The 21,804-nt window shown below is 43.5% G+C and overlaps 1 protein-coding gene and 1 long non-coding RNA gene across 2 annotated transcripts in view; one reads left to right on the forward strand and one right to left on the reverse strand.

Moving 5' to 3' along the window:
- The first annotated feature begins 78 nt into the window (after window positions 1–78).
- MINDY4B (MINDY family member 4B) overlaps window positions 79–21,804 on the forward strand; it is a 29,337-nt gene continuing 7,611 nt past the window's right edge. The window contains exons 1-8 of the mRNA XM_081008151.1: window positions 79–342; window positions 1,370–1,397; window positions 6,366–6,539; window positions 8,064–8,183; window positions 10,023–10,117; window positions 12,248–12,413; window positions 14,801–14,866; window positions 16,945–17,015. Of these exons, the coding sequence (XP_080864277.1) occupies window positions 230–342; window positions 1,370–1,397; window positions 6,366–6,539; window positions 8,064–8,183; window positions 10,023–10,117; window positions 12,248–12,413; window positions 14,801–14,866; window positions 16,945–17,015 (833 nt within the window). The 5' untranslated portion in view covers window positions 79–229. The remainder of the gene's footprint in view (window positions 343–1,369; window positions 1,398–6,365; window positions 6,540–8,063; window positions 8,184–10,022; window positions 10,118–12,247; window positions 12,414–14,800; window positions 14,867–16,944; window positions 17,016–21,804) is intronic.
- On the reverse strand, window positions 206–7,131 carry LOC308478573. Its single transcript, XR_013987167.1, has 3 exons — window positions 7,064–7,131; window positions 452–558; window positions 206–307 (listed from the first exon to the last, which is right to left on the reverse strand). It is a non-coding gene; the product is annotated as an uncharacterized lncRNA (long non-coding RNA).

Consider the following 21,804-nt stretch of genomic DNA (forward strand, 5'->3'; position numbering starts at 1 on the left):
CACAGAGGCCCTGTCCAACTCTAATGAAAGTTTAATTGCTAAGAGACAGTATTGAGTTTACAATTAAGTGCAGAGTGGAGATAGAAAAGGGAGGGAGCTTCCTTCCTGCCATTTAAACCCCAAGATCAGGACAGTTCATATCAGCACTTGTGTGGAAGAAGGATGAGCTGCTCTGATGTGCTGGAGAGCTGGTTTATAAAGCTATCGCATCGTTCTGTGCCGTGAACAGATGGACAAGAAGGCATCCAGTGATCTACATAGCTTGGAAAACATGGAGCTAGAAGAGATATCCAGCAAAATATCTGATCTAGACAAGTGGAGAAAGATCTTTAGTTGTCATGGGTAAGTTTTTTTAAAATTCCTACTTAATTCTTGCATGTACCTCTTGGTAGGTCATTTTTAAGGTTGCAATCCTATGAAATCACATTCCGTGGAATTTGGTGGGGCTTACTTTTGAGTAGGGATGGAAGGCTCTGTCCATCTTCGTTCCCTTGATTTCCCATTTTCCCTATTTTGAATTCAGTTCTCCACATTTCTGCAGCGATTTCTAGATTTTTCCTTTAAAAAAAAAAAAAAATCCCCATGAAAATGGATCAGCCTGTTATCAGACATTTTTCCTGATAAACATATATTTGCTTGAAGCTTTGTCTAATGTACACATTTTGGCAAGCGATTGCCCCAACATGCTACATTTTTGTATGCTACTTTCACTAATATTCATTTTTATGCATCTATTAATTCCACTAATGTAAAGGTAAAGGACCCCTGGATGGCTAAGTCCAGTCAAAGGCGACTATGGGGTATGGCGCTCATCTTGTTTTTCAGGCCAAGGGAGCCGGCGTTTGTCCAGAGTGCACGAAAATGCCGTTTACCTTCCCGCCGCAGCAGTACCTATTTATCTACTTGCACTGGTGTGCTTTTGAACTGCTAGGTTAGCAGAAGCGGGGACAGAGCAACGGGAGCTCACCCCGTTGTGGGGATTCGAACCGCTGACCTTCCAATCAGCAAGCCCAAGAGGCTCAGTCGTTTAGACCACAACGCCACCCACTCCCTAATTCCCTTAATGTATGCATTTTTGTAAACATGTGTAAGAGATTGCAAAATTCAAAAAAGTGAGAATTTCAGAGGATGACTGTGGTGCGGTTCTCATATTGCTTCTAATTTAATAGATTTGACTTTAAATGTGAACCGTGTCTAATTTCTCCCCCATCCCTACTTTTGAGTAAACATACATAGAAATGGAATGCCTAGGATATGCTTGTGTGACAGAAGGGTTGGTGGCACACACTAGGGTTTGTTTGGGGGGGGCTGGTAGACTCTTTGCTAGATTTGCACTTTTAGCAAATCTTGTTTGTTTTTTATTTTTCAGATTGGAAATCAGCCGCGCCACCCATCAGGTAACTTCCTCCCATCTTATTTCCCAGTGTTGTGATCTTGCCAGCAGCAACTGCTTTTAAAAAGATTGCTGCTGTTTGAAAGAAATGCAGGTGATGACACGTCTAAAACGAATCCAGCAAACTGTAGAGAAGGCATATACAGGTTTAACTCAGCTTAACTACAGTGGTACCTCGGGTTAAGGTCCGACTTAACCTGAAATTGTTCTTAACCTGAAGCGCCACTTTAGCTAATGGGGCCTCCTGCTGCCGTCGCGCCGCCGGAGCACAATTTCTGTTCTCATCCTGAAGCAAAGTTCTTAACCTGAAGCACTATTTCTGGATTAGCAGAGTCTGTAACCTGAAGCGTATGTAACCTGAAGCATCTGTAACCCGAGGTACCACTGTACTTCCAAACGAATTTTAGAGAAACGTTCATGATTGGATTCCCTGTGACATAGAATACCGACAGTATACTGCAGAAGCGCTGCTGTGCATGCAGAAAGTGCCAAATTCAATCCCTGGCATCTCTAGGTAGGTCTGGGGGAGATGGGACCCCTGTCTGAAATCCTGGAGAGCCACTGCCAGTCAGTGTTAGCAATATGTAGCTAAGTGGACTGATAGGTTGTCTCAGTATAAGGCAGTTTCTTAAGTTCCTAGGTTCTATCTATCTATCTATATCTATCTATCTATCTATCTATCTATCTATCTATCTATCTATCTATCATCTATCTATCATCTATCTATCTATCTATCTATCTATCTATCGATCTATCTATCTATATCTATCAAAATCAAGTTTTTATTTATCAATTTTCAAACACAAGAAGAGCCCTGCTGGACCAGGCCAGTGTTTCCTTCACTCCAGCATCCTGTTCCCACAGTGCTTTTAACCCAATGCCTACAGGAAGCCTGCAAACAAGACATGAGTGCAACAGCACTCTGCCGCAACTGGTATTCAGAGACATACTGCCCCAGCAGCGGAGATAAAAACATGTCAAACCTATATTAAAACATAACATCAATGTATTTGTTTCTATATAACTTTTGCATGCCCTTTATGCAGTCTTTGCAGTCCTCCCTTGTCCTTTGATTTTCCCATTTAGGCTTGCCATTTTGCACGCACGCACACCCAGACACTTTGGTCACGTGTCTTTGGCATAGGCTGACACCAGAGGCAGATTTAGGGCAAAGTGCTCCCCTGCTGGCACCAGGGGTGCCAACCTGAATAAAGTATTTGGGGGAGGGGGCAGGTAAGCCCCACTCCACATGACCACAAGACACGGTGCACACACATAATTTGACTGGCAATGTCCATCCACTTGGCGGTGGAGGGGTGGCCCCGTCAAATATTTTATGGGGGGCAAAGGGACCTCAGCCCCTAGGAGTTGGCTCCTATGGCTGGCACACACTAATTTAAATGGCCTCGGTCCAGTATACCTGAAGGAGCGTTTCCACACCCATCATTCTGCCCGGACACTGAGGTCCAGCGCCGAGGGCCTTCTGGCGGTGCCCTCATTGTGAGAAGTGAATTTACAGGGAACCAGGCAGAGGGCCTTCTCGGCAGTGGTGCCCGCCTTGTGGAATGCCCTCCCATCAGATGTCAAAGAGAAAAACAACTACCAGACTTTTAGAAGACATCTGAAGGCAGCCCTGTTTAGGGAAGATTTTAATGTTTAATAGACTATTGTATTTTAATATTCTGTTGGAAGCCGCCCAGAGTGGCTGGAAAACCCAGCCAGATGGGTGGGGTGTAAATAATAAATTATTATTATTATTATTATTATTATTATTATTATTATTTTACAAGCGACCCTTTCCGCACCACTTAGCTCCCATCAGGAAATGCCTCAATGCCTTACATTTTGCGAACAAGATGGCAGTCCTCCCTGCAGTGCCTGTGATATGAGAATCACTGAGTAGAATGGGAGTTATGAGGTCACCTAGTGCAACTCCTTGCTCAGTGTGGGATCTGCAAAGCAGGCTGCAACTACAGTACCATCCATCCCCCGCTTCAATATGCTGCCAGAGAGAGGTCCACCAAGGAAGTCCAATGGAATTTATTTACTGTATAGGAAAATTTTCTGGATGATGAACTTCCCTGTTATTTCTGCCCTTCGTGCCCTCTGAAGCATCAAGGAACGAGTCCGGTCTCTTTTCTGCATGGCTGTCCTTCAGATACTTGAAGACAGCCATCATGTCTCCCTTTGACCGTATCTTCCCTAGGCAAAACATACCCAGCCATTTGAGCCATTCATAGGACTTGCAATAACCCCTTTAGGAACAGGCAAATTATGCTCAGTGTATTAGCATGTCCTTGTGTTTCTCCATGTATGTATTATTTTCCTGGCAGCAACTGCTCATGCTACATCAGAAGTCACTTCATATGGTTCTCCCAGGTTTTTAGCCTTCTTCAGCAATGTCATGGGGAACTGCTTTCCAAATGGAGAGAAGGCTCAGAATTCCTACTGTACACTTCATGTAAGATGCCCAGCTGACCAAAAGCAGCCAGAGCCTGTGCCTTTAATGGCAGCTTGATCTGCAATAATCACAGCAACAGCAATGAGATAAATATAATCTGATCAAGCAGCTGTTAACTGCACAGGAGCAGAGACCATTAGAATGTTGGCAAACCTCTCTGTGTCTGTTTTTTGGGATGTCTGTATTTGTACTCTGCTTCCCTCTATGCTCAAACTGGTTTACACCATAGACAGCACACAAGCAATCTATTTAAACATTTCCCTCTTCTTTTATCATTGAGAGGTGGTTGCTTTTCAAGTAATCCATTTCCCTGCGTGGATTGCTGCTACCTGAGATGAGCAACAGTGTGTTTTGAAATTCTATTCATTTAAATATATCAAACTAGTAAGCATCTACGTAAATGGAACAAATGTTGATAGAATGGATGTATATTTCAGAAAGTGTGGCAAAATAGTTGGCCACACAGCTCACCAGCAACTCCTCTACATTTTGAATCATCTATATATGCCATATAAGCTTCAAACAGGTAGAATTACTATCTGCTTCCTGGAGTTTCATATAACAAAATTAAATAGCAATAATGCAACACAAAGTTAGGTTTGCTATGGCAGCTGAAACCAGGGAATGCAACTGAATTTTGAAATAAAAGAATGCATTAAATGAAGAATAAACCTGTGGTAGAAAGGAATAGATTTATGGAGTGAAATGCAAAAATGGTTTTAGTGGACAAATGACACAAATTAAAATTAACTAAGAAATGTATATTTTTTTCTAGTTTTCTTCCAATGTTTGTAACGATTAGCACATTTAACTTTCCAGGCCATCTGTTGCCACCCCATATTGTCCTTACACATTTTTACCCAAATCCCAGTTGTTAACAATTAAATGGCAATCATTCATTAACCTTGCAATCCAATATATGTAAGTCCCATTGAATTCATACTACTATGAAACAATGTATTTCCAGAGGAATCCCGTCATCTCACATATCCATCACATATGGATGTCAGTCCCTTGCATGCCACTCTCAGCATATATTCCTGGAATTAGAGTAGATCTTGACAAATATATTAAAAAGGCAAAATGTAAATTGATGTTCCTTTAAGTAAACCCAAAATGAACAAGCAGCTCATTTCGTATAACTCTCCAACCATCTCCAAAAATTTCAAGAAACTCATTCATGTAAGTTCTTTGCATGAAAAACAGCACCCGTCTACTCGGGGGGGGGGGGGGAACGGAATTCCACTAAGTTCACATTTAGAGGTGAACCTTATATGGGAGGCGAACCTTATATAATGCAATCCTTCAACATTCACACTTTTCTGAATTTTACAATGCAGTTCTCCAGCCAAGTAATGTGTACAAAAATGCTTGCACTAAGATAGAGTATGCATAAAAATGCATTATATTCGGTTAAATTGATTTGCAGATATATATGCACAGCAAAACTGCATACAAACGTTAGAAGAAATTTGCACTAAATCAGCTTTTTTTATTTAAAAAAATGCAATCTGAAAAATGAGAAATTGAGAGAATCTGACACTGACAGTTTTGTCCCACCCTAGTGGGACAATGATAGGGAGAATAAAAATAGAACAACTATTCACTTCAATATTTCTTTTACCAAGGCAGGGTTCATGCCTTTATTTCCAAAACCTTTCCTAGTGCTGCAATTTGGACAAGAGCCATTTAATTTCTAAACCAGAAGGAGAGCTCCTGTTCTTTGGTAATCCAGGAAACTGAGCCAAGGCAGTTCTCCTTTCCAAGTGTCACTATCACTAGGTAATTTTGCCTGTGACTACTTTCGGTCTATTGGAAGCTATGGAAAACAGAACAGCACTGCAGCAGGTCAAAAGATGGGTAGATTCCAAGTTGAGTTACATAGAAATATTGCAGGAAGAAGTTAAGAAGAGTCAACTAGTAAGTACGAAAAATATTTGCTTGATTTTTTTGCCGAAAGAAAACAATCCTTTCTTGCTGGTAGTTTGAATTGTTTTGGGCTGTGTCATGCACCACGGACGACAAAAGCAATGCTTTGAAAAGAAACATTGCATCGAGGGTGACTCTGAAGTAACATCAACATCTCAGTCCAGGACACCTCCCTGCATTTACCTGGAAGTAAGTCCCACTGGTTTCAGTGGAATTCACGTATAAGGAAATATGCTTACTAACACAACAGGTATCAAATGGCTAACTTTGTAAGCTGTAGTCTCTGCAAACCTACTGGCACTTGTTGCCTTTAAACACCTTGCACTGTTTTTAAATGATGTATAAACTTCTGTGCACCGAAAAGAGAATTATATTCTTGACACGCTGGTTTGAAACAATATTGAAACCTTTCGTCTCCTTGCAGATACAAACCATGTTATGGGACGGGGTTTTGTGCAGTTCCTTCATTTTAGGAGAATGTTTGCTATAAAAAAAAAAGTCAGAAAAGGTGGAGCCTGACACGAACGTATTTAGGGATATGCCATACAGCTTGGTTTCTGTTTGTTTATATTGTTTATCTAGAAGTGCCAAGACCACAAATCGGAGGACGACAAAGAGGACGCAGCTGCAGCGTCGCAAATGACAAACCCCCTAAAACAAAGCCGTTTCCCATCCAATATTCTTTATTCGATTCCCAAAGCTCTCATCGTCTCATCGAACCTCGGAGGGCGGCCCATCTCACTGGAAATGGCAGTGGTAAGCGGACCTTGTCAATTAAGTATGAGATGAAACTTAATCTCGCCAGAATTAAAGAGACACAGAAATCTTATCCAGGAGCACTGTTGGAATCAAGGCTGCAGTTGGCTGCTGTCAGAAATAATTTAAAAGGGATATAGTGGGGATTGGCTGTTTGGAATGGTTTTCAAGGCTGCTACTGGCCCCTGAATGTACACAACAGATCCTGCACTAGGTATTAAGCAATACAGATATGATGTGATATTTAACGTCCTTGTTCCAATTCTACTGGTGGCTCGCTGTGTTGTATCCAGGGCTAGAGGAGAAATTCAAGCCCTAAACAACAGTGTCAGAGAGCCAGTCAAACGCTGCCTCTGAAAATGGCTCCATTTGTGAATAGCCATTGATCGATAGACTTCCTGACAGACAACTTCCCACAAATTTATCTAATTCTTTCTTAAAGCCATCCAAGCTGGTTGCCATCGCTGCATCTTGTGGCAGCAAATCCCAATAATTAATTTTGTTTTGCGTGAAGAAGTACTTACTTTGATCTGCCCCAAAACTGCTGTCAGTTAAATTAGTCGGGTGACCTAGAGTTCTGGTTTTATCAGAAGTCATCACTTTCTTCACAACTGCTTAGGTGAGCTGTAGTAGAAAACCTGTCCCAAGCAAATTTTTATTAAGAAGCACTAAACATTCTCCTTGATTATGTTTTCCTCAAAGCACATTGGGAACCATTTGTGCAGCCATCTTTTGTGCAAAATGGGTGTGGGTGTTATTATTATTCTGTTTACTTATTTATTTACTTACTGGTTACAACTTGGTAACCAGTTGTTGGTTACCAAGTGACTTGCATTTAAAAACATAAACACCAATACATTATACCATAAAAGAAAAAAGAAAGAAAAGTCATATAAAAAAATAAAAGTATGCTTATAGTTCAAATTATAGTATGTTTATAGTTCATATCTCTCCATAGTTGTCCTTTCTTTAAACTGAAATGTCCCAAATACATTAATATTAACAATGCTTCAACTATACATTGGAGGTTCATGAGCTGCAGTGAGATGATTTGTGAAAAGCTTGCAGGACATGCAAGTATATTTCTACTACTTGCCCCTGCACTTGATTCATATTTTTTCCCTCGCCACTGATGATGGAGACTGAGGACATTTTGACCAGGGCCAGATTATCAAGAAAGTTAACAAGACCCTGCCTGGAGGCTATGATTCTCATATTGCACCACTGGCTTTGACAATGAAACTGTAAAGATGGTTTCAGAATATGAATTTATGTATGTGCTCTGATTTGTAGTACAAATACAATTTCAAGTGATCTGCCAAGAACCACAGTGATTTTCATGTCATCCATGGAGAAAGGGGTGGCATTTAAGAACAGTCGCCTTAACTGTTCCTCATTCGGAAAGTGGTTCAGTTCCCTGATCATTGTGGTAAATGCCTGTTTCGTTCAGAGGAAGCCAAGAATATTAGCTTTCTTTTAATAAAGACCATATTTTTGTTGCTGTTTAATTATTACCATTTCAAGGGACTACGGAGGATGTTATTTGGAAGCACATATCAAGTCTTCAGCTATGAATGGAAAAGAGCATATTTCAGATTCCACGAGCCTTATACTGATTTGGCCTACGCACTGGAGACAGATAAGGTAATAATACCTGGCAGCCATTTTTATACTGGTAATCGTGCAGCATGGATCAGACCAATCCCAGCCCAGTCATGTACTCCCTGGATGTTCAAGGGCAAAATCACAATCTATCTGCTTCAGTTGACCCTGTCTAAAGTGGCTATTGGCGTTGCCTCCTTTGCAGGATGGTGATAATGTAAGTGGATTGTAAACCCCTTTCCTTATCAAGGGAGTTATACCAGGTATCAAACAGAAGTGACATAGAGCTGGTTTACACAGCAGCATATGACTTGCCCTCAACCTCCATATGTACAGAAGCTTCCAATTGCCTAAAACAGCTATATGCTCTGAAAGTTGCCATAGTAGGCCCCAACCTAGCCTTAATACAGCTGCCCTGCTGTATTAAGCCCAGTCCTTGGTCTCTTGTAGGCATTGCAGGAAAGGGGGAGGGATGCCCAATACATTTTAATCACACAACATACTTGAATTATACCACAACAATCAGTAGCAGCCAGTGTGTGTCACAAGGTGGGGCTGCCCTCCTGGCAGCAGCGTTGTTGCTGCTTACCTGGACAGGGCTGAGCCAAGGGGCTGGCAAGGTTAGGGTGGCGTGGTTGCATGGATAGGACTGCCACGACTGATCTGGCCCTGACCATGGGTCGGCAAACTAAGGTCCGTGGGCTGGATCAGGCCCAATTGCCTTATAAATCCAGCCCGCGAATGGTCTGGGAATTGCCCCGTGGATTGTCAGTGCGCACATTCTTTCCCTCTCCCTCACACGGCAGAAGCGCCTCCTCCTCCCTTCCTCCTCCTGGCTTCTCCCCACCCTGCCTAGAGGAGGAAGGGGGCTGGGCTTTGTTGGTGCCAGCCCTTCCCCAGAGCCCTTTTGTGCGCCACTCACTTTTGTCAGGCTGCATTTTAATATTTTAATGTTGTATTTTAATCGTGTTTTTAAAGTTGTATTTCGATCAATTGTTTTTATATCGGGTGTTAGCCACCCTGTCCCCGGTTTTGGCTGGGGAGGGCGGGGTATAAATAAATTATTATTATTATTATTGTTGTTGTTGCTATTATTATTATTATTAATATTATCATTATCATCATCATCCCTCCACCGCAGCTGCCAGCCCAAGCTGCTCGCAAAACACAGGAGCCACGGTTGGCTGAGCACCCCTCTCAAGTGGCCACCATTTAAAGCAGAGCCTCTTCGGAACCCTTTCACGCACTGCTCATCATCCCTCGTTCATATTCCCCCCCAAAAAAAATATAGTCTGGCCCCCAACAAGGTCTGAGGGACAGTGGACCGGCCCTCTGCTCAAAAAGTTTGAGGACCCCTGGCCCTGACCTTGCCATTGCTCTGCCTCCGTCCCGTCCAGATAAACAGCAGTGATATAGGCGTTGGGAGGGTCACCCGATCACACGTGTCACTATTGGCATGAGTAAATGTATGTCGTAATTTACACAGCACTTAAAAGGTAAAGGTAAAGGTACCCCTGACCATTAGATCCAGTCGCGGACGACTCTAGGGTTGCGGTGCTCATCTTGCTCTATAGGCCGAGGAAGCTGGCGTTTGTCCGCAGACAGCTTCCAGGTCATGTAGCCAGCATGACTAAGCCGCTTCTGGTGAACCAGAGCAGCGCACGGAAATGCCATTTATCTTCCCGCCAGAGCGATACCTATTTATCTACTTGCACTTTGACGTGCTTTCAAACTGCTAGGTGGGCAGGAGCAAGGACCGAGCAACGGGAGCTCACCCCGTCGCGGGGATTTGAACCGCCGACCTTCTGATCAGCAAGCCCTAGGCTCTATGGTTTAGACCACAGCGCCACCCGCTTACGCTGTGTAAATGCTTTCTTTCAGGGAGGAGCAGTAGCTGTTCAGATGGCTGTTCAAGTGAACATCATTAAATACTTGTTGTTTGTACAAAATAAAGAAGAAAATATGCGCCTACAAAGGTAAGGATGGGCCGGAGAGATATTTGCTTAAGCTGCATGGGTTTTAGGGCTCCAGAAGGTGGGTTCCCAGACCACCTCCCATATGTGGCCCAGTGAATCTAGCCGTACATTCACAGTGCCTCCCAATGCTTGAAAGCCAAGGAGCTGTTTTGTAGTCTTTCACAGGGAGATACTGTGGAACGCAAGCTGGTGTTGAATTCCAACCCCTGTCAGCCCCAGCCAACATGGTCAATGCTCAGGGATCATGGCAGCTGTACTCAGCGGTGCAGCTGGGAATTTTTTATCCCATGGACTTATACCCTTACAGGGTAAGGGGTCTCTAGATCAGGCTTCCTCAACCTCGGCCCTCCAGATGTTTTGAGACTACAGTTCCCATCATCCGCGACCACTGGTCCTGCTAGCTAGGGATCATGTGAGTTGTAGGCCAAAAACATCTGGAGGGCCGAGGTTGAGGAAGCCTGCTCTAGATGGTCACGTGTATTACGTCGGCTGTGAAGCCCTACATAAAAATACAGTGGTACCTCGGGTTAAGTACTTAATTTGTTCCGGAGGTCTGTACTTAACCTGAAACTGTTCTTAACCTGAAGCACCACTTTAGCTAATGGGGCCTCCTGCTGCTGCCGTGCCACCGGAGCACAATTTCTGTTCTCATCCTGAAGCAAAGTTCTTAACCTGAAGCACTATTTCTGGGTTAGCGGAGTCTGTAACCTGAAGCGTATGTAACCTGAAGCGTATGTAACCCGAGGTGCCACTGTAAAACAACAATGGTGCCGCACCTCTGTGAGTCGTTGCAGGAGGCTCCACCAATAATTAGCATTAAACTGGAGAGCATACTTCTCCTCTCAGTGTGCAGATGTAAAACAGAAGCTCCAAGAGGGAGACATGGGTTGGATGAGAAATCCAAAAGAAGCACTGGAGAATGGAGAGACGCAGAATGCCTCTGCGTTCCCGCTAGTGGGAAAGGAGAGCTGAAAATAATGCAAATATATTTCACACCTGGCAACCAATGCACCCATTGGATTTCAGATAGTACATGGGTAGACGAGTTGAAAAAGCCCAGGACACAAATTTTCACATCCCTCTAGTGGTTATATGGTGGATCATTTACCAGATGTAATGTATTCAGTGTTAACTCTGGAAGGGAATACTCGATTCTGACCAAATTAAGCCTCCTGATGTATATTTTGCTCGATCAAATGGGATCTGCTTTTGCTGCCCTGATGGTAAGCACATTTACTTAGGATTAAGCAGCCTTGTCTTGTAGAAAAGGATAATATACGTTCAAAGTAAAAATAAATAAAATGAGCATCTATAGCAGGCATCAGCAAACTCTGGCCCTCCAGATGTTTGGGACTACAATTCCCATCATCCCTAACTAACAGGACCAGTGGTCAGGGATGATGGGAATTATAGTCCCAAACATCTGGAGGGCCAGAGTTTGCCCATCTAAATCTATAGCTGTGTAAATGCCTGGCTGCCCCACTGCTGACCTACAAAAAGTAAGGATGCTACAGTGATGAGTGTCAGCCCTGGTGGGCCCTAGCATGGCATAGCTGTCAAGCATCCCTTATTTGGCGGGACAGTCCCTTATCCCAGCGCCATGTCCCGCTGCTGTCCCTTATTGATTATGTCCCTTAAATAAGCTACTGAAGGTAATGGGGCCCTTTCTATGTCCAGCTGTCCTTTGTCAACAACAAATTGTTGCTGTTTTTTTTTTTTTTGTGTGTGTGTGTGTGTTGAATATATGCTATATGGTAATTTATGGACCTAATAGGTATCTAAAGCCATTTGCACGCAACAAAATATGTATTTTATCAAAGTAATTGTTGATCCCTTATTTTGGCTGCTGGTCCCTTATTTTCAAATCTGTAAGTTGACAGCTATGTAGCAGGGCTGTGCCCAGGTGTGAATGCCTTGGACTGTTTGCTACTGCATTTGTCACCTGGCACTCTCTGGGTGGTCATTGGGGTGGAATCCTGCACTGCAATGGCCTGGGTTTAGCCCTGTGGTCCAGCCCTAGCTGCACCATTGTCAACAATGTCTTGGGGCTGACAGTTTTCCTGTTCCTGGACTATGGATTGCTAGCGTCTCTCTCTCTCTCACAGTCTCTTTTTCTATCTGTCTTTGCAGTTTATGTGAAATAAGCCAAAAAGAACAAGAAAAGGCTCTTGCAGCAGCCTTGGCTGATATTCTGTGGGTAGCAGGAGAAGGTCAGAAAGCTACTGTCTGCCTTGTCACCAGTGATACTTATTTTACTCCCAGTATAGACTACAAAGCGGATCACTTTACTGAAAGAGTAAGTAAGAGAAGCTATGCTTTAAAAGACACAATATTTGCAAGGGGGAATTGTTGGGTTTGATTCTAAAAACTAAGAAACAGAAAACCCCAGAAACACGAGGACTGTTGTATGTTGTGGTACAAACAACAAGCACATAAAGATCCACTTCGCAGCCAGAGACTGGCTGAGATGTGCTGGCCAAGAAAAACCAAAAGCATTGTGTGAATCGAGGTGCTATAATTCTTTCTTTTATTAGACGCCATAAAGAGAACCAAGGAACTCCGAACACAGAGAAAATAAGTTAAATTTAGCATAGTTTATTGAGCTATCCTATGTGTGCAGTTAAATATCTTGAGGCCTGACCAGATGTTTCAGTGAAAGTAGATCAATAGAGTAGTATTTGGGATGGGTGCCACATGTAATGTGATCAAACTGGTCTGTAACCCATTTGTCTGTGTGTGGAATCTCTGGGACAAAGATTTTCATATTCAAATCTCCCAAGCAGGCACAAGGTAAAACAGGTTTTGATGTATACCGTAGCTCAATGAAAATGTTGGCTCTGGGCTCATCCAGAGGACCTATTTATTGAGCATTCATCCAGATTTGCTTACACAAAGCTTATGCAGCTGAAATTCTACTCAGTCTTTACTGAGCATTTGTTAGTATTTGTTTCCAGGGAGATTATACAACAATGAGAATTCCTCCTGCATTCACCCTGACTTGGCTTCAGGGTCTTCATATGTCTTCCTGTTTATCATTTATTCATTCCAAACTTCTCAGTGCATTTCCCTGTTACTTTCCTAACCACGAAAAGATTTTTTTTTCATTGTGCTTGGGCAACAGAGCACTTCTATTGTGAAAATCTAAATTTCCCAGAATGCACCCGAATCCCTCCTATAATATGGCACCCCTAGAATGTGGCAACTGTAGAAAAGGCAAATTAGGAAAGGAATTTTTTTTTAATGCAACTACCAGCATTGTCATGCCTTTCTAGAAATCTATGGACCTACCACAATCGAAATCCTGTGTACGGTTCTGGTTGCCACATCCTAAGGAGAATATTGTGGGTCTGCAAGAGTGGAGGAAGGGGAGACCAGCTGGTACCAATTGGGACTGGTAGGTCGGAGGGCAGGGCAACAGGTAAAAGCAGAGCCGATGACAGGTGCAAACAGCTGATTATTGGTTTTGTCCCCATCCTCCTCCCTGTTGATTAAGGAGGAAGAAGCTTGAAATATACTCGGAGTCGAGAGTGGATTTCATGCTCTTTATTCAGCTCATAGTGGTGAGGAGGAATGGAAGTTCCCCCAGAATGTCTGCTTTATATACATTATTTACACAATGGGCCCCACGTGATTGGCTAATTCCAGAATTCTCCTGTAGGCCAATCAGGTTGCGGATTCACTTCCACCTGGAGCTGGATTGGGTGGGTCCTGTGGACCAATCAGACTGCTGCATTCTGAATCCTATTGTTCTAGGACCAATCAGCATTTTGGATCCTATTCAACTCAGTACATAACAAAGCTGATAGGAAGTGTCTGGATTGGCTACTAGTATGGAGGCAGAGAGGTGCAGGCTGGCTAAGAGCAAGCTGAAGATGGAGGGGCAGTGCGCCATTTGCCCTGCTAGACCAACCTGCACTAGGGGAAGCCGACATTATTAGGGGACTGAAGCAACTCTTTGAGGAAGTATGATGGCTAGGGCATGAGTAAGAAAGGAGAAAGTAAAAAGGGGGAAAGCTCCCTCTCTCAAGATACCAAACTCTGGAGTTATCCAATGAAGCTGAACAGTGGGAGATTCAGCAGACACAAAAGGAAGTACTGGCACCAAATTTGCTACCAGATGTAATGAACATCCATTTGGAACACCAGGGCTCTCCTTCTGTCATCCACCCCTCCTTCCCAACTTGCTGTAATTATTTGGAGCTCCAAGGCAATCAGGGGAGGAGAAGAGATGACAGGACCTGGGAGGGGACAGGCAGGAGAAGTAAGGACTGCCTTGTCTCCTGCCACATTGGTATGTTTAACATTTCCCAGCTTTGAATATGGCTGCCTTGACCCTTATTCCTCCATCCAGCCATCCCTGCACCCCGCTCTATCTCTGGATGGCACTAGAAGGTCCAAGAGAACGCAGGTGCAGATACACGCAGGTACTGCCTGGTTCTAATGCTTCATTATCTCTGTGCAGTAAGGGAGCTGGAGAGCACAGAGCCTTGGCTGAAAGCGAAGCAGTCAGAGTCGTCTTCACAGAGCTCATGTATATGGAAAAGTCTGTTCAGGACAAAATTAAAATTAGGCTAAACTGTGCTCTTGTTTAATAGAGATGAATGATGTGATTACTGCACCACCTGACCAGTTTTCCAAAATTTTATTCCTGTGTTGATGGAATTCTTAATGATCATTTCGCAGGTTCAGCTGTTTGACTTTTTTGAGAAGGAAACAGCTCAGCAGTTCCTCTGCGATCACATACACTGTGTAAGTTCGGGGCGGGGTATGCAGTGTCTTTACAAATGTATACTGGTGGCCAAGTTTTATGTGGCTTTTAACAGTACCCACAGGTGGAACTGCACACATGCCAGTTTACTCATACCTTAGTGCAGCACTGTGTTCAATGGGGATTATTTCATTTCATTTTTTCATTTCACTTTTAATTTGTATACCATCTTTCTATTTCACAACACCCAAGGCTGTTTACAAGCTGAAGAAACAAGGAATGTACACCTTATCACAATCTAATGCAATACAAAAATGTGATAATAAAACATAACTTTAAAATAAGCAACTTGTATAAAATAAGGTAATATTCAACAATCCATTAGAATAGCATTAAATATCAGCGTATAAAAATTAAATAAATCCACTCTTAACAATTATAATAAATAATTTCCAATCTGTAATCTATAAAACAACGGCAAGTCACAGTGCATAAAATAATACAATACAAATCGAGAAGCAGAGACTGGAGGGTGAGGCAAGGCGGGTGGAAGAAGGCCTTGCCTGATGAAGTCTCTCCCCTCACAGTTCTAGATCCAAAGATTCAAAAATTGTTCTGAATCTCATTCTTCAGTAGATGTACTCTCAGATGACTGTAAATGGGGCTGCAGTCTTACTTGTCTTATTATGCAATGTTGTAAAATGGATCCATATTTTGTTCTGATCCAGCTTTTGGCTAATAAACCTCGACTGCATTTTGAATTGCCTCATGCATTTAGCACAATGTTCTTTTCCTCAGCTCAGTCACCACAGATAGGTACAGCAGGTGGGACCTGCAACAAACTGTTACAGCGTGGAGTGCTGCTGTTTAGGAAGCCAGTCGATGTCAGAACACCTTTCAACCGATGTGCAGCGACTGGGCTCAATTATTGGTTCTGCCCCGACTCGGCTAGGCGACTGGGGCACTTTCAGAGACCTTCCAATCCTGGAAAGCAGGTCCCAGTGCCCTGGACCCACAAATGTGCATTGTGAGCACCAGACTCAAGCAGAGTATAAATAACGTGGAAGCTAGCTGTGAAGCATAACTCCTTTTATTTCTAATAGCTGCTACAAACTAATGAACTACTGGCTTGCATGAGTGTTACATCTAGTCACTCAGCCATCTAGTCACTACATAGATAAGACTCTCTCCACACACAGAGTTAGGCAATCAGTCAGGAGTAGAAGAGCAGTTTACGCCTCCTCCTTTCTCAAAACATCAGATTAGGAGATTCTGTCAATGGGAGGGGTAAAAATATCAACAGTCCCTCCCTTCTATTCCCCCTGTTTTCTGTTCTCTTCCCCGCAATTTCAGCCAGCATTCTGTGGCCATTGAGCATGCTCAGTCCTTATTGGGCTTGGGCTTTTTTCCCTTTGCCTGTACATATTATCTGGACTGGGGTTCTGCACTTGGGTCCCCCCCCCCTTTGCCTGTACGTATTTTCTGCACTGAAAATCCTTGGGGGTTCCCCAAACACAGAAACCTAGAAAGCTGCCTTATCCTGCGTCAGACCATTGCTCCATCTAGTTCAGTATTGTCTACACTGATTGGCAGCAGCCCTCCAGGGTTCCAAGCAGGAGTCTTTTTCCCAGCCCTGCCTGGAGATCCCGGGGTTTGAACCCGGGAGCTTCTGCATGCAACACAGGTGCTCTCCCACTAAGCTATGGCCCCTTCCCAGCTGATGTCTTTCTTTTGTGTGTGGGTGGTGCCATTCTGGCTGAATAAGCAACAGCACTCACAGCCTGAACACCAGAAATCAAGGGGAGGCTCTGAAGATCTGTGTCAACATGAACCTGAGCAGTGGTGGACTTTGGTAATATGGGGCTTGAGCAAAGACAAAATCCCCACCCCACCCCAGTTCTTATTTCCATAATAATTCATTTTGGTACAGTTGTTTTTTATGGATCTTCTCAGTAGCTACCCGTATAAATAGGGTGTTGTTGTTGTTGTTGTTGTTGTTGTTGTTGTTGTTGTTGTTGTTATGCACACCCTCGGCTTGGTACCCTGTGTGAGGAAACTACCTGCACTGCCCTGAATCTGATGCTGACCTAAGTAACATTCATCCTTCTCTTCTAATCAGCTGAACTGTGAAGGAAGTCATGGAGTGATTCTATTTCTGTACAGCTTGCTTTTCTCAAGGACATTTGAAAGGTAACAAAAATGTTCCCCTGCTTTATCAATACCTAGATTTAAATTAAGCAATAAGTCACTGCGTCATCCTTTCTTTCTTCTTATCTTTTTTTAATTTAAGAATAGTTTATTTGCCCCAGCATATATTTCAAACATTCTCATAACCTTAAAAACCATAAAATAACAAGTCATGTGCTCCAACCTCATTAAAAGGAAGGGATACATTATATCTGCAACAATTTGAAAGGTTCAAATGTATACTTCAAGTATTCCAAACTATGTTACCCACCCCAAAAACTACTCCCCCATGTGCCTCACTAACTGTGTGTTCAATAAAATTGGTCTCTTGCTACCTGCAATTTCCATGTTAGCTCTTCCAACAAAGCTGTCTGCCAGACCGCTTCATACCACTTATCCATGATCAACAGTTGCAATGTTTTTCATGTTCTGACTATGGTCGTTCTCGCCGCAGTCAATAACTGGGTTATAAGATCTTTATTTCTAATTCTTGGCGAGTCCTGACTGTACAAATTAAGCAATGTCAGTCCTGGGGACATAGGAACTGTCTGCCTTGTAATCAAAGATATCTCTGCAAAGATATTTTCCCAGAATTTTTCTATTTTTGAACACTCCCACCACGTATGTCTGTTTGTTCCAATAGTGGGACACCCTCTCCAACACATAGGGGAGCTGTTGGGTTTTATATGTTAGACTTCTAGGTGTTAAATACCAGCAATTTGCGATCTTGAGGACTCTTTCTCTTGTCATTGCCGAAATAATTTATACAGGGCTTTGATCAACAGCCCATTCCGTGCCTCTTCCTCAGTTTCTAAATCCCAATTTGATTCCCACCATTCTCTCATATTATTCTGGGGAGGGAAATATGCCTCTATAGTTGATATATACAGGGATGATATTAATTCTTTCATTGCTATATTTTCTTCTACTATTATTTTTTGTATGTGGTTATTAATAATCTCCCCATTAAGTTGTTCTTTAAGTTATTATCATTATGGCAGATACCAGCAGGCAACTGCCCTCGCTGTGCAGGCGATGTCAGCAAAGCAGCTTCTTGGACACTAGTTTCTAAGATTTCCTGTGCTAAGGATCTACAGTTCCCAAGTCCCTGATCCCAGGGATGGAGGAAGGGGGCGGTGGGGGGCGGTCCGGCCCAGGTGTCACCGCCGAGAGGGGTGACAAAAGGGCGGGCGGCACTCACTGCGGGGCCTGCAGCGCGCCTGACCCACGCGTTTCTCCTGGGAGTGACGTGGTGGCTTGGGCGCCCACGGGCTCTGCGCTGCCCCAAACAGTCCGCCCACCACATCCCCCTCAGCTGTAGGGTGTCTGAGTGGGAGGAGGCCGGCAGACTCCTCGGAGGCCTTGTGGGGCGTCCTGCCCCGGCTCGCCCCAGCCCACGGGCAACTGGCCCTGCCCCCACGGGCAGTTGGACCTACCCTTGGGTGCAGGGTGCGTGCACCACTCCTGGTGCCCAATCGGCTTGCTCCGCCACTGCCTGATCCATGCTGCTATTAAGTGTCCCGCTATTAAGTGGAACCTTGGTTTTCAAACGTAATCCGTTCCAGAAGACCGTTCGACTTCTGAAATGTTCGGACACTGAAGCATGCATTTCCGGAAGCATTTCCTTACAGAAAACTCAATACAGAAGCCGTGTGGCACGTTCGGGTTCCAAAAAGCATTTGAAAACCAAAGCAGTTATTTCTGGGTTTGGGCGTTCGAAAACCGAAACATTCAACTTCCAAGACTTTCGAAAACTGAGGTTCCACTATACTATATGCAGTTGCTGCATCTCCTCTGCAGGCAGATGTGCTGTTACATTCGCTGCTAAGTCCTTCAGCTCCTGCCGTGACTTGGCATAGGAGTTTCTGGGTGAATCAGTGCAGCATATGCTGCAAAATGAGGGTCTCAAGCGAGCAGTGATTCTATTGCCCTATGTGGTGAACCCAGTTCCCAATCCTCAGGCTTCCTCATTGAAAGCCAGGCTGATGTTGTGACCATACCTGCTTCATTGTAACGTGCCCCCCCCCACCAAATCAGAGATGTTGCTTGCCAAAGGGGACTGGAGTGTGCATGTGTTGTTTCATATTTTGATGGATAGTTCCTTATGTGGAGTGGTATTGAGGATAATGGGTTCTCATGAAGACGCCTTGGATTGAAAATCAATTGGGTATGTTGTAGGAATTTTGAACTCTGCAGAAATCTTTAAAAGACTAAATTCCAAATGTTCAAGCCTTTCTGTGATCCCTTGTTGCTCTTCCATTGGGTGGTCTTTAAAAGAGCCTTTCAGATTCTCCTCCTGGCCGCAGTTGTCTTTGGTTAAACCTTCTGATTCCGGCCAGCTGATCAAATCCTCTGAGGAGGGTTTGCTTAAGCTATTTTAAATTCTCATTATTGGCGTCCTGTTGTTGTTGTTGTGATGGCCGGTTGCTTTAGGGCTAGCTAATAATGGCGATATAGTTAAATTTTTAAAAACTCATGTTGGACAAACTCCCTTAGCAGTCAAGATGGGCTTGGCACGTTGTAACATTGTCGGGATTCTGGGACTCCTGAAAGATAGTAAAACTTTCTGTGTTTGTTTGGGGAAGATCAGGGACTCCACATTAACCAGGTCTATATAACCGGCTTGCTCTCCTAATAAAGACCTCATGTGTCTTTTAGCTGATCGAAATGTAGACCAAGGCAGGAATGTGTCTTTATAGGTGCATGTCATAAGGCTGACTTTGTTTGCTTGCAGTACTAAATGTTGCTGCTCTTTCATTTCACTGCCAGACTTCTGGCTTGAGTTCTCTCGAGGTTTGGGACTCATTTTTTGGTTTATCTCTTTAGCTCATGGGTAGTTAGATAGAATAGGTACATACCTTTGAAATCCTGTGACTTCTTGAGTCGGATCTCCCCGCTGAGTGTCCTCATGACCTTACCAATCAAAATATCCATTTTGGAATGTAGTAAATTCAGCGTTTGACAAATAAAATCAATTGTTTTAGCTGTCATTAAAATCAGCTCAGCCAGGTTCTCTGGGCTCGTCTCACCCTTTTGGGGTTCTGAATTTGCCTCATTACAATTGCTGTTGGGCTCCCCAATAATGCTAATTGGATCTTCATGTACTTCAACTTGCACCACAAAGCGGTTATGAAGGGGGTACTTGTGCAGACTGTTTAGCTGCTGGGGGTGAGTAGTCCTCAATTTCTCTAAAACGTTTGCTGGGCCCCATGAGGATCCTTCCCACCAGTTAGTGCACCAGAGGGTGAGACTGATTGCTTGTGAAATGGGGACCACTTATAAATGCCATCTCCAACTCCTCAAAATATTTCATCAACAGTGTCTCCAAAAAAATCTACACATCACTTGGGAAGACAGGCAAAACTAATGCCAGTGTACTGGAAGAAGCAAAGATCACCAGTGTTGAAACAATTATTCTTCAACATTAACTTCGTTGGACTGGTCACGTTGTTTGGATGCCTGATTATCGTCTTCCAGAGCAATTACTCTATTCTGAACTTAAAAATGGAAAGCATAATGCTGGTGGTCAACAAAAGAGGTTTAAAGACTCTCTCAAGGCAAATCTTTAAAAATGTAGTATAAACTCCACCAACTGGGAAACACTGGCCTGCGAGCACTCCAATTGGAGAACAACCTTTACCAAAGTTGTCATGGACTTTGAAGACACGCGAAGTCAGGACAAAAAGGGAGAAGCATGCTAAGAGGAAGGAACGCTTGGCAAACCCTCACCATGATCAACTCCTGCCCGAAAACCTATGTCTCCACTGTGGAAGGATGTGTAGACCCAGAACTGCCTCCACAGTCACAGACTCACTGTTAAAACCGTGTTGATGGGAGACAATCTTACTCGGCTACAAGGGATCGCAGAAGAAGAAGAAGAAGAAGAAGAAGAAGAAGAAGAAGAAGAAGAACAGAGGGTGACTGGAAATTACAGAGCAGCCAGCTTAATAAAGCATAGAGTTACTCTTGCAACATTATTGTTGTGTTTGAGTGGGCTGAACCTCCTGCAATGTCTTATCAGCATTAGTAGCTGAAGCTAAAGCTGCTTGGGTGGCTGGGGTGTGTTTTGACTATTGACGGCTTTATCGTCAAAGAATGCTGAATAAATTCCTTTTGACAGCCAAGGCCAGGGAGGCCTAAACTTTGGACAACTGTAAGTCTGAGTATAGACTGAGTGTAAGCTCCCCCCTCTGGATTATTCTGCAGTTACCATCTTCAGTTCAACTAATTATTAGCTTATTTAGCTTATGTAGGTAGCAACTTAAAATTTTAAAGAGGTTTTCTCACTGCTGCTGTATTGCAGTTGCCATCTTTGTAGTGTTACTTTTTAAAAAATATTTTGTCGCCAGCGGCAGGGCAGCTGGACCCTTACAAGGCTGGACTGGATGAATCCCAAGCAGGAATTAAGATTGCTGGAAAAAATATCAAAAACCTCAGATATGCTGATGACACAACCTTGATGGCAGAAAGTGAGGAGGAATTAAAGAACCTTTTATTGAGGGTGAAAGAGGAGAGCACAAAATATGGGCTGAAGCTCAACATCAAAAAACGAAGATCATGGCCACTGGGCCCATCACCTCCTGGCAAATAGAAGGGGAAGAAATGGAGGCAGTGAGAGATTTTACTTTCTTGGGTTCCATGATCACTGAAGATGGTGACAGCAGCCATGAAATTAAAAGACGCCTGCTTCTTGGGAGAAAAGCAATGACAAACCTAGACAGCATCTTAAAAAGCAGAGACATCACCTTGGCGACAAAGGTCTGTATAGTTAAAGCTATGGTTTTCCCAGTAG

Source organism: Podarcis pityusensis (assembly GCF_964106645.2).
Source record: "Podarcis pityusensis genome assembly, chromosome: 5".
In the NCBI taxonomy this organism is placed as follows: Eukaryota; Metazoa; Chordata; class Lepidosauria; order Squamata; family Lacertidae; genus Podarcis; species Podarcis pityusensis.